Raw genomic sequence first — 12,982 nt, forward strand, 5'->3', positions numbered from 1 at the left:
TATTTTGGTTTATAAGCACTTTGATTATTATGTATTCTTTATGAGTGCGGGGTAGACTTTGGTTAATCTAAATATACAATATGCTATTATTGTGACAGCCCCCTTTGAACCCAGCGTTTGGGGACTTTACTTCGTATTGCCACTTTGTTTAATACTTCATATTACTCAGAGGTGGACCCTACACATACTCCATGGAGTAAGGGTCCCATGATTCCTATAACCCAAGTAGATATCCCTTCTGTGCCTAGGTTCCATTCTCCAACTGCACCAGAGACTGCCAGGAAGGTACCAGGAAGGGGATCATAGAGGGACAGCCCACCTGCTGCTTCGAATGTGTGGACTGTCCTGATGGGGAGTACGCAGATGAAACAGGTAATCACACTGCAGTTACCCACTGATTTAACTCCTTCTCTGCCAGAGCAGCCTCAAGTGCACTGCGTGCAATGTATCAATGGCTATTCTTCAGTGAAATGTTTGTATGTGAGAGAGAGAGAGAGAGAGAGAGAGAGAGAGCGAGAGCGCGAGAGAGAAAGACCTTTCTAATTTTAGTAGCATTCACCATATATATATATATATATACACACATATGTAGCACTGTTCCCCCCCCTACCGCGCCCGCCCCCCTCCCCCCCCCCCCCCCCGCCTCTGGGAGAACCACTCTTTTGCTACCGTGTGTTGCTGAGGCATACCTGTAGGTCCAGGAGAGCTGAGCTGATCTGCGATGGTGTGGAGATCAGGACAGGCTTAGATTCTTTTCAGGTAGTTCTTCTTACTGGTGCGTAGCGCCTCCAGCAGTAGTGGGCTGCAAGGAGTTCGGAGGTCAGCCCCCACCATTGCACTCTTTCTCCCCCTGCCCAAGGACTGATACTCAGACAGGGGTATATTCTGAACAGATCTTTATTGTATAGCATACACTGCAGATCTTCTCACAGCAATGCAAGGTCTCAAAGGTTCCATACCTCTGCATGGTGCTTTGCCCCCGGTAGTATAGGGCAACACTGTGGCTGAGTCTGATGTTCCCTCAGTCCAAAGACTGAGGGCGAGCACGCTCATCCTGCCATAGGAGAGACTGGCAGCTCTCTGCTTCCTCTCTTCCAGAGCACGAGCAGGACTCCTCCTACATTTGGCAGTCCCCTAATTAGGATAGAAGGGGCGGGCTCATGGTCTATAACTATTCCTGATAGGCTTACACAGGCCATGAGTCTCTGGCCTAGTGCAGGGGCTTTCTGACACCCTGCACCTACACCCTTACCCTCTGATGTCCCAGCTCCGACTGGCGTGGCTCGCAGCGCGCCAAATGTATCGTTCTGTGAAGCAGGGAATCCTTGCAGCCCTATTGGCTGATGCGCAGCATGTGATCAACAGCCCCGGGGGCTGCAGGGAACTGTAGTTCCACTGCGGGGCTACTATGTAATGGCTGCCATACTCTAGGAGTCACTGCGCATGCGCAATCGGTACTGCGCATGCGCACGCATGATCAAGATGGCGGCACCCTGCTCAGGGTGCCGCCGAGGATCTCCGGCGATCCGGTCGCCCCCTGCACAACCTCCCTCCCCACGGCGGTCTAACAGCAACCTCCGGCGGCATCCACATCACCCTCAGAGGTAAGGGGGGTTAAGGGGGAGCCTAGCAGGAGATCTGGCCACACCAACATAAAAAAAAGAAAGGTTTCTCTTTATGAGTTTCCCGTTCTTTTATAATATGGTGCTATGTTTGCACTGGTTATGCCGCAATGTTGTACCCGGAAAGCTTTGGGAAGGTTATAGGGCGAAAAGAAAAAAGTGTCCGTTCAGGCGCTTGATGGATTACTTACTTACAGATGCAGCGGCCATTATTTTAACAAATCACGCGGTGTATACCTCGGAATACCCATGTCATGGCGCGGGATTACTTCCAACCGTACCGCCTTAAGACGCAAGTGCAGGCGAGTGCAAAAAATGGCATTTTAGTGTTGTTGTGGCTTTTAAACACCTGAAAGTGACACAGTAGCACAGTGCTGTACACATTGCAATTCATTTATTTCATTGCATTTAATTGCACACAATCCATGAAATTCAAACAAAGCAACCGCGATAAACACGTGTGCCTGGGGCGATTGGCGGCGTTCATGCCGCGTGGAGTACAGCAGAGCACACGAAAACGGCGCCGTGATTTGTTAAAATAATGGCCGCTGCATCTGTATATGGTAAATGCTGCACTGAAGTGCAATGGGGACATCTAGGGGCAGGTGTGGGTAACTGCAAACACATTTCTCATTTTTAATTTGCAAAAATGTAACCAACAGAAAGATTTGGGAGGAAAATACTGAATAGACTTTCTTCACCTTCCACTGATTTCCACTATACATATTCTAGCTAAAAACAGGGGCCTGTCCCTGGTATATAGCCATAGTTGGCCAGTTTTGGAAAAATATATAGATTGTGATATCAAATATTAGAAAATGCACAAAATATATTTAATTCAGAGAATTGGACCAAAAATACAATATCACCAAGGAAGACCCCAAAAGTGGGTACTAGTTTCCTGGAATCTGAATTCTCTGAAGATCAATTAATTAGTTGTGTGAACAAAGCCGCATTATAATCCCTCATATTCAAAATTCGAAGTGTGCAATTATTTATAACAGCCATCAAATAAACTGTAGCCGTTCTGGAAAACAGACACCGACACGTATAGTGTATTATATAAATAGTAACAAAGTCTCCCAGTTCGATCAATCGCCCAAGCCATCACAAAAAAAGAAAAAAAGGTTAAAATATCTCACTTATTCTTTTATCTCATTAGTAAAAAACAGAAGAAACAGATCTCCAATATCATAACACCGCAGCATTCTACTGACGCGTTTCAGTGGGATTTGGGGGGGGGGGGGGGGAGTCAGCGTGGTTTTCTTTAGTAAAGGTTAGAAAGTAAAATTTAGTAAGATGGATTTCACAAATAAGGGCATATTTACGACGCGGATCTTTTTCATAAGATACCATTTGGTGCTGGAAGACCTGCTATGGCCAATGTGAAGGTGTTTCCAGCGCTGGAAGGTGTCTTATGACATGACGCCAATTTTTTTAAATGAGCCACAATTCCTTCAACGACAGAATGGCCAGCAACATGAAGGGGTTAATAATGTTAGGAGTTAACACTAATATGCGGGCCTATATCTAGTAACCGGTCTTCTGCCATAAGGCACCTTCCAACGCCGGTACACACCTTACATTGATTTCAGCGAGCTGTACGATGTATTGCAGCTTTGGAAGGTGCATTTTGCCAGAATTGTATGTTTGTGATGGTGCTCAAAAAGTGCTGGGACTGTATTGAAGGAAGGGAGAGTTATCTGGGTAATAACAGTTTTACTTTTAGTACTGTGCCTTTAAATGGGCATAAGGTACCTTGAAGGTTGGAGTGGGTTGCCCATAGACAGCCCCCTCTTTCCTCATTAGGTAGCCCCAGGTATAGTACTCACTGTTTTTAATATTCCTTCCTTCCCAGTCTCCCTTCCAAAGCGTGCAGCTGTATTGAGTGTGAATCCAAAGCCAGGGTGTGCAGCGCACAGCAGTAGAGAGGAGCAGGTCTAGCAGTAAAAGTCCTTTATTTAACAATTCATGATGCTGTTGTCCCACATCATGAATTGTTAAATAAAGGACTTTTACTGCTAGACCTGCTCCTCTCTACTGCTGTGCGCTGCACACCCTGGCTTTGCATTTTGCCAGAAGACTGCTTGCTAAATCTAGCCCATGAGGGTATACTAGGAAAACGCTATATTTTACACTGTGTAGTAGGGTGAGCGATTAAACCTAATAGGAAAAAGATTCATAACACTGAATGAAACACAGGGGGGAAAAAAATTTTTTTAAACCCCATCAATTTTTGGATTGTGTCATCAAATTGCTCGAGTATTCTCATACTATTGTGCGGTATTCTATGAGCATATACTGTAAATAAGTTTAGTTTCCACTGACAGCCTGTGACGACTCAGGAGATTCCTTCCTCTCTTTGTCCCTCTCTCCCATCTCCTGTTACCCTTTCTACTCCTTCCCACTCCTCTCCTTCACCTTCTACCTCTCTCCCCTTGCCGCAGCGCGTCCCCCGCAGGTCCCGCATACTCACGCGCTCCCTTAGCCCCTGCTTTGATCCTCCCCGCTCCCTCTCCCCCGCGGTAGCTCCTTTACCTTCCCCTGTGGCGCCATCCGTCCCGTTGCCTCCTTCTCGTGTGGTGCCCACGGCGCGGGGTTCTGCGCGCCTGGTGACGCGTCCGGTGCGTGCGCCCCCTCAGCCCACGGAGGACGCGCGTGCATGCTCCTCTCTGCCTTTGCTGGCCATCGCGCGGGCACAGGACTCCGCTGACCTCTGGCTTCCTAGGACTTGGCTTGCCCTCTGACGACTCTACCCTATGGATCCCTGAACATTGGCAAACGGACACGACTATTCTCACGGACATTCCCCAAGCATTGCAAGTATACTCTAACAACTCTTCCAACAGGCCCAGCAACGCTATACCACACTCCGGGCTTGCTCCCACTGCTGTGGGTGTGTGGTATCATACCGTTCCCACCTCAGTACTGGGGTCTAGCTTGGTCTGCGGGCATACAGGCGTGACACAGTCAGGGCGCCGGTCGCAAAGTTCCCCAGAAAGGCCGGCCATTGTCTGTCACAACGATCAAGCATGGTCTTCAAGTCAAACAAAAATGTAAATACTGAATATCACTTAAACGTTCACATTATTGTGACTTTAAAAGGAACACGTTTAATATAATATCACCAACTGCAAAACACTTCCATGTAACAATCTCACTCACAACAAACTGTCCGAAAATCGAAAAACATAAAACGAAGCGCATTTATTTATTTATACAATGTGTTACCAGGAAGTAATACAGTGAGAGTTACCTCTTGTTTTCACGTATGTCCTGGGCACAGAGTTATAATGACAAATACATGTGTAGCGATGTTTCCCCCACACTCTGGGAGTTTCTGCCAGTACTGGTCGTGTGGTGCATGATACCTGCTGGTAACAGGAGGGCTGAGTCGTCCGATGATGGTAGTGGGGACACAGGATCAGGTTTCGGGGGTACATTACCCACATGGTTCTCTAGCAGTGCAGCGCCTCCATCTGCAGAGGGCTCCAGATAGGGGAAGATAATCACCTCTCCTCCCAGTAAGATCACACACTAGGCAGAGGTATAACTACAGGAACGGGTTTATTCTCTTTGTCTGTACAGTACAGGAACAAGGCAGATCTCTGCCCACTGCAGTCTCTGGGATGTTCAACTTGAGGACGGTCCCTGGACTACCACTACAGGTCAGGCCCCCCGCAGCTGTCCTAGCTCTTCCCTGGCCCTCTATCAGGACCAGGGGTATAGGGTATCACTCACTCTCCCCCAAGGGAAAGAGGAACAGGGGGGCCAAGCTCCAGGCAATCCTGTGTGATCCCTGCCTCTCTCAAGCAGGGAGGCGCACTACTAAATTTTGGGCGGCACTGCCCTTAAGTACAGCCAGGAAGAGGGCACCAGGTCTGCCCCATGATTGGACATGCTCAGGCCTGATATCACCACCTCTCACTGTCACTCAAGTGCAGCACCAAGGAGGGGGAAACCCCCATGTTGACTACTGGCAGCCTGATTCTACCAGGGCTTACTGCCAGGATTAGGGCAGGTTAGTAGCCAAAGGTGGTATGGCTACACATGGTTACAAATACATAGTTACAATTAATGAAAAGGGTTATATTGTACATTATATACAAGACATTGCATGCATAGTTAAGGATAATATATGTTATTGGCGTATATAACAGTTACAGACCAGATAAAAATGTGAGACAGCTTTAGTTTTGAAAGAACTTAGATTGGTGGCAGCAATGAGAGTCTCCGGTAGACTGTTCCAGTTTTGGGGTGCACGGTAAGAGAAGGAGGAGCGGCCGGATACTTTGTTGAACCTTTGGACCATGAACAGTCTTTTGGAGTCAGATCTCAGATGATAAGTGCTACATGTGGTAGGGGTGAGGAGCTTGTTTAGATAGGTGGGTAGTTTGCCCAGAAAGTATTTGAAGGCAAGACAGGAGAGATGAACTTTGCGCCTAGACTCAAGTGATGACCAATCTAGTGCTTTGAGCATTTTGCAGTGATGTTTGTTGCAATTGCATTGGAGGACAATGCGGCATATTGAGTTGTAGAGGGTATCAAGTTTGCCAAGGTGAGTTTGGGGTGCCGTGCCATATACTATGTCCCCATAATCTATAATTGGCATCAGCATCTGCCGTGCGATGTACTTTCTGACCATCAGCCTTAGGGAGGATTTGTTCCTATATAGTACACCAGTTTGGCATAGGTTTTGGATGTCAGGGTATCAATGTGCATCCCAAATGTTAAATGGGAGTCGAACCATATGCCCAAATATTTGAAACTAGTAACAGGGTCTAGGATAGTGTTAGAGTTGGTTCTGATCTGTAGCTCCTTCATAGCAAGATAACATGATCAATAGTATCAAAAGCCTTTGCAAAATCTAGGAATATTGCACCAGTGAGTTGTCCTAGTTACAGGTACTGCCCAACTTAGGCCCCATCCCCGGCCAGGTACTGCCCAGCTGTCGCTCCATCCCCCAGCCTGGTACAACCCAGCTGTGGCCCCACCCCTCCGGCAGGTAACACCCATCTGTGGCCCCACCCCTCGGGCAGGTACCACCCATCTGTGGCCCCACCCCTCGGGCAGGTACCACACAGCTGTGGCTCCATCCCCAGACCAGGTACCGTCCAGCTCTGGCCCCATCCCCCAGCCTGGTACAACCCAGCTGTGGCCCCACCCCTCTGGCAGGTACCACCCATCTGTGGCCGCACCCCTCGGGCAGGTACCACACAGCTGTGGCTCCATCCCCAGACCAGGTACCGTCCAGCTCTGGCCCCATCCCCCAGCCTGGTACAACCCAGCTGTGGCCCCACCCCTTCAGCAGGTACCACCCATCTGTGGCCCCACCCCTCAGGCAGGTACCACACAGCTGTGGCCCCATCTCCCAGCAAGGTACTGCCCAGCTGTGTCCCCATCCCCTGGCCAGATGCCACCCAACTGCTGTGGCCCCATCCCCCGGTCAGGTACTACCAAGATGTGGCCCCATCCCCTGGCCAGGTACTGTCAAGCTGTAGCCCCATCCCCCGGCCAGGCACCACTAAGTTATGGCCCCATCTCTCAGCAAGGTACTGCCCAACTGTGGCCCCGGCCAGGTACTGCCCAGCCCACCCCCTGGCCAGGTACCTCCCAGCTGTGGCCCCATACCCTGGCCAGGTGCCTCCCAGCTGTGGCCCCATCTCCATGTCAGGTACCACCCAGCTGTGGCCCCATCCCCCGGCCAGGCACCACTCAGCTATGGCCCCATCTCCCAGCAAGGTACTGCCCAACTGTGGTCTGGCCAGGTACTGCCCAGCTGTGGCCCCATACCCCGACCAGGTACCTCCCAGCTGTGGCCCCAAACCCTGGCCAGGTGCCGCCCAGCTCCTGGCTCCTTACAAATTAATTGACCTTACTGAGGCAGTTCCCTGTACCCACAGCCCAGCAGATACAGACCCCTCTCACTAACTGCCCGCATAGGCCACAAATATAACCCCCCGCCCCCCACTCTGACAGGGTGTTATCCCCCCCAAAGGAAGCAACCTTGCCACAGCTGTGGCAATAATACTCACAAATAACCCAACATCCCCCAAACATCACATCGACAGTACAAACACGTCCTACACCATATACAGTAACTATAAACATACACACAAGGGAGGGTGGGAGAAGATTCCCTTCCCTAGAACAGCGCATGACTGCCCCTCCCAGAAACATCCTCCCCATAAAGCTGCTGCCCGCTCCTCCTCCCCATCTCCCAGTGGTCATCCCTGACCCTTACCTGACCCTTCCTCCACTGGATTAACCTCTTCACCCCAACCGCCTTACCTCCTGGGCCTGCTTTCCACCACCCAGATCTCTAGGCAGGAACACGAGGGGCAAAATGGGGGAAGGGGGAGAAGAAATACCCACCCCACTAGCCACAACCATGGGGGAGGGAACCTTTTTTAACCCCCTCACCCCGGGAGCATAGCGAGGGGCTTGGCACGTCTCTCATGCTGCACCTTTCCTATCTGTCAGGGCTCTCTTTATTCTCAAGGACGCCATGATGTGTAAACAGTTATACTACAAAAGACAAAAATACCCAATGCTACATCCAATGTGACAAAATACCTAGTTAAATGCTTCAATCTTAGTATTCTCATGAGTAAGGTCCATTTGGTTAAACCCTTTGGCCAAAGCGTTGTAAGCCTGCAGCCACGTCACGGCATGACCAGTATGCAGCCACGTCACGGCATGACCAGTATGCAGCCACGTCACGGCATGACCAGTATGCAGGTCCTAACACTACCCTACAGCCACGTCACGGCATGACCAGTATGCAGGTCCTTACACTACCCTGCAGCCACGTTACGGCATGACCAGTCTGCAGGTCCTAACACTACCCTGCAGCCACGTTACGGCATGACCAGTCTGCAGGTCCTAACACTACCCTACAGCCACGTCACGGCATGACCAGTATGCAGCCACGTTATGGCATGACCAGTATGCAGGTCCTAACACTACTCTGCAGCCACGTCACGGCATGACCATTATGCAGGTCCTAACACTACCCTACAGCCACGTCACGGCATGACCAGTCTGCAGGTCCTAACACTACTCTGCAGCCACGTCACGGCATGACCAGTCTGCAGGTCCTAACACTACCCTACAGCCACGTCACGGCATGACCAGTATGCAGCCACGTCACGGCATGACCAGTATGCAGCCATGTCACGGCATGACCAGTATGCAGCCACGTCATGGCATGACCAGTATGCAGCCACGTCATGGCCAGTATGCAGCCACGTCACGGCATGACCAGTATGCAGCCACGTCATGGCATGACCAGTATGCAGCCACGTCATGGCATGACCAGTATGCAGGTCCTAACACTACCTGTGAGAATTCTCATTTACCTCTGCAGTGGAGGGAGAATGGCCACAGTGGACCCGTCCTGCACAGGAACATGGAAAAACCTGCTACTGTTTAAGACATTTTTTTTTTCAAAGTGCCGCTTCAACTGACTCTAAACCACAACACCAAAGAGGCCACATGGAAGCCTCCTGTTCTTATTTTTTTTCATTTATAACTTCAACATGCTTAAAAAAAAAAAAATTAAAACAATAACAAAAAAGGATATAAAAAGCACGTAAAATTTTGGGGGTGTAGCCTTCCTATAAAATGTACAATTATTCTGAATGATCAGACATATAAACAATTACATCTTAGTACTCTGACTCAGGCCCTCATTCTCTCCCGTCTTGATTACTGTAACCTCCTGCTGTCCGGCCTTCCTGCCTCTCACCTGTCTCCCCTACAATCTATCCTAAATGCTGCTGCCAGAATCACTCTACTCTTTCCGAGATCTGTCTCAGCGTCTCCCCTGCTGAAATCACTCTCCTGGCTTCCGATCAAATCCCGCACCTCACACCCAATTCTCCTCCTCACTTTTAAAGCTTTACACTCTTCTGCCCCTCCTTACATCTCAGCCCTAATTTCTCGCTATGCACCATCCCGACTCTTGCGTTCTACTCAAGGATGTCTTCTCTCTACCCCTTTGTATCTAAACTCCTCTCCCGCCTTAAACCTTCCTCACTGACTGCCCCACACCTCTGGAATGCCCTTCCCCTCAATACCCAGCTAGCACCCTCTCTATCCACCTTTAAGGCCCACCTTAAGACACACTTGCTTAAAGAAGCATATGAGTAGCAGCGTAAATATTACTAGACACATGATGCATAGAGCTTGGCCCCCTGCAGAAGCACTTACCAAAATCCCCCCCTCCTGTCTCTGTATGTTCCTCCTACCTACCAATTAGATTGTAAGCTCCTCGGAGCAGGGACTCCTCTTCCTAAATGTTACGTTTATGTCTGAAGCACTTATTATTATGACTTGTTATTTATATTATTTGTTATTTATATGATTACCATGTGTACTATGACTGTGAAGCGCTATATACATCAATGGCGCTATACAAATAAAGACATACAATACAATACATAAGTGCAACAGTTCTAACAAAACTGATGTTCTTCTGACTTTTTCAGATGCAAGTGCCTGTGAAAAATGTGCCGAAGATTACTGGTCCAATGAAAACCACACGTTCTGCATTGCCAAGCAGATAGAGTTCCTGTCCTGGACAGAGCCCTTTGGCATTGCGCTTACCATGTTTGCCATCTTGGGAATAGTCCTAACTTCCTTTGTTCTTGGTGTTTTCATAAAATTCCGCAACACTCCCATTGTCAAAGCTACAAACCGCGAGCTGTCCTACCTCCTCCTCTTCTCCTTGCTCTGCTGCTTTTCCAGCTCATTGTTTTTTATCGGCGAGCCACAGGATTGGACGTGCCGGTTACGACAACCGGCGTTTGGCATCAGTTTTGTCCTGTGCATCTCTTGCATTCTAGTAAAGACCAACCGCGTCCTCCTTGTCTTCGAAGCAAAAATCCCTACAAGCTTCCACCGGAAGTGGTGGGGACTGAACCTCCAGTTCCTCCTGGTATTCCTTTGCACCTTCGTGCAGATTGTGACCTGCGTTATATGGCTGTACACAGCTCCCCCGTTGAGCTACAGGAATCAGGAGCTGGAAGATGAGATTATTTTTATCACGTGTCACGAAGGGTCCTTGATGGCACTGGGGTTCCTGATTGGCTACACCTGTCTGCTGGCTGCCATCTGCTTTTTCTTTGCCTTCAAGGCCAGAAAGCTGCCGGAAAACTTCAACGAGGCCAAGTTCATCACTTTTAGTATGCTCATTTTTTTCATTGTCTGGATCTCCTTCATCCCAGCGTATTCAAGCACCTATGGGAAGTTTGTTTCTGCAGTTGAGGTCATCGCTATCTTGGCTTCCAGCTTCGGCCTGCTAGCCTGCATCTTTTTTAACAAAATCTACATCATCTTGTTTAAGCCCTCCAGAAATACAATTGAAGAAGTCCGTTGCAGTACAGTAGCCCATGCTTTTAAGGTGGCAGCCAGGGCCACCTTGAGGCGTAGCAACGTCTCTCACAAAAGGTCCAATAGCTTGGGAGGATCTACAGGTTCCACGCCATCGTCCTCAATCAGCAGTAAGGGCAACCACGAGGAACCCTTTTCTGCTGGAGAAAGGGCCCGAGGATGCAAGCAAAAAGTAAGCTTCGGCAGTGGTACAGTCACCCTGTCACTGAGCTTTGATGAGCCCCAAAAGAATGCTGTGGCTAACAAAACAATGAAACCCAAGAACTCACTGGAAGGCAAGAACAGTGATGACAGCCTGATGAGGCACAAGGCTCTGCTGCCACTCCAGAACAGTGATGGAGGAAGCGAGTCAAGCTTCAGAACAGCCTCCAACATTGATGAGACAGAGTCCCAGGAGTCTGCCAGCCAAACCAATCTAGAGAACCAAAGCACAGAACTACCTTCAACTCAGATGGGGAATGCAAAGAATGCCGTGGATGGTGACATTACAGAAAACACAATAAACTCGTAATAATTGCACTTAAATGCACTATAGGGCCCATCTGAAATGTAGGAGTATCAACATAGTGTAGTAAGATAACACTGGCCAAGGCTGAACAATCAAAGACCTCTCGCTCCCAAACCCGTCAGTGCTTCGAAGGAAAGCAGGGTCGTATTTCCAACCTGATTGTAAGGACGAAAGAAGCTTCTGCCAAACAGTTACCTTGCCCAGACACTAACCGCCGGTGGAAACCATACAGAGACGCACTGATAACCCTGCCGCTATAGCTCTCCAACTGTGTTGCTTGTGTTTAATAATAATGTAGGCGGAGGAGCCAGGGATTCACAAGACATTGTATCCTGTTTATATAGTCGCTTAAACCCGCATAATGCTTCCTAGTAACAGGAATGTCTCTAGTGAGTGCAACAAGTCCGCGTAAAAGACATTCAGTGTGCATCGTAACTGATGCCTTAATATATGTGGTAGGTAAGATGAGTTCTATTATCTGTATTAATGACGGAATACTCCTGTAACCACCATAGATTGTAAATGGAACGAGAGAATGGCAGAGTATCCCGTTATCGTATTGCATAGCCGTGCAGATAAAGACGTTGCTGTATAAATGGTCCAGTATTCTCAGTGTAACCAAAAGGGAAGATAAGTGACATGTTAGCACATTAATAAACTACTTGTTGGAAAGTCTTTGCGAAGCGATGTCTTTCCCGCACCTCTGCCGCGGAGGGGATTACAAACGATACATTAACATTAGATGTGGTGCTGCAGGGTATCACGGTGCAGCCCAAAGAAGTCTCACCCCAAAGAGATCGCCCTCTTACTTTTAGATTTTAGAACCATGAGCTGGGGGCAGCTTCACTCTTTACAAAGGTACACACAGGTACACATAAAGTGAACCAACTAGGTGCTCAAGAAGTATAGGTAAGTTGCTGAAGATGGCCAAATTCAATGAATAAATTGTAGGTCTTAGGCAAAGCTCACCAGGTGATAGCAGTCTCTCCCAGCAATTGCCCCCGGAGCACTATAATGATTGTATAGAGGGACTCACCCAGATGTAGCCGTAGGTGGCGTGCCTGTAGAAAATCTTCCTGATGCGTAGCACCGCCAACCCTCGAACGACTCATCCGCCGTGATGGGTGGTCTATGACCGGCGGTGAGGTGGTGTGCGGCCAGCACAGCAACCCGGCGTGCGACCGGAAACGATGAGTGTGAGCAGGAACACCTCGTGAAGGGAAAAGACGCGATGCACCGCCGTGCAAACAGAATGAAGGCCGGTCACGTGATTCAAAAAAACTTTATTGCAACGAGTGTGGAGCTGACAGATCCTTTGACGCGTTTCAGCCGATTGGCCTTTGTCACTCTTTACAAAGCCTTTCTCACCGTGAGGGACAGGGCTCTCTATCTAAAAGCTCCCACGCTCACTGAGATCCATAGAAAGTTTTCAGTATTTGATGTCTTGAGCATGAGT

General features: G+C 49.0%; 1 protein-coding gene across 1 annotated transcript in view; it reads left to right on the forward strand.

The window, feature by feature from the left end:
* The window catches only part of CASR (calcium sensing receptor), a 202,767-nt gene extending 190,538 nt beyond the window's left edge, over positions 1 to 12,229 (forward strand). Inside the window, exons 6-7 of the mRNA XM_075592879.1 lie at positions 249 to 372; positions 10,115 to 12,229. Coding sequence (XP_075448994.1) covers positions 249 to 372; positions 10,115 to 11,529 — 1,539 coding nt within the window. The 3' untranslated portion in view covers positions 11,530 to 12,229. The remainder of the gene's footprint in view (positions 1 to 248; positions 373 to 10,114) is intronic.
* The last annotated feature ends 753 nt before the right edge of the window (positions 12,230 to 12,982 follow it).

Source organism: Ascaphus truei, chromosome 3 (assembly GCF_040206685.1).
Source record: "Ascaphus truei isolate aAscTru1 chromosome 3, aAscTru1.hap1, whole genome shotgun sequence".
Classification (NCBI taxonomy): Eukaryota; Metazoa; Chordata; class Amphibia; order Anura; family Ascaphidae; genus Ascaphus; species Ascaphus truei.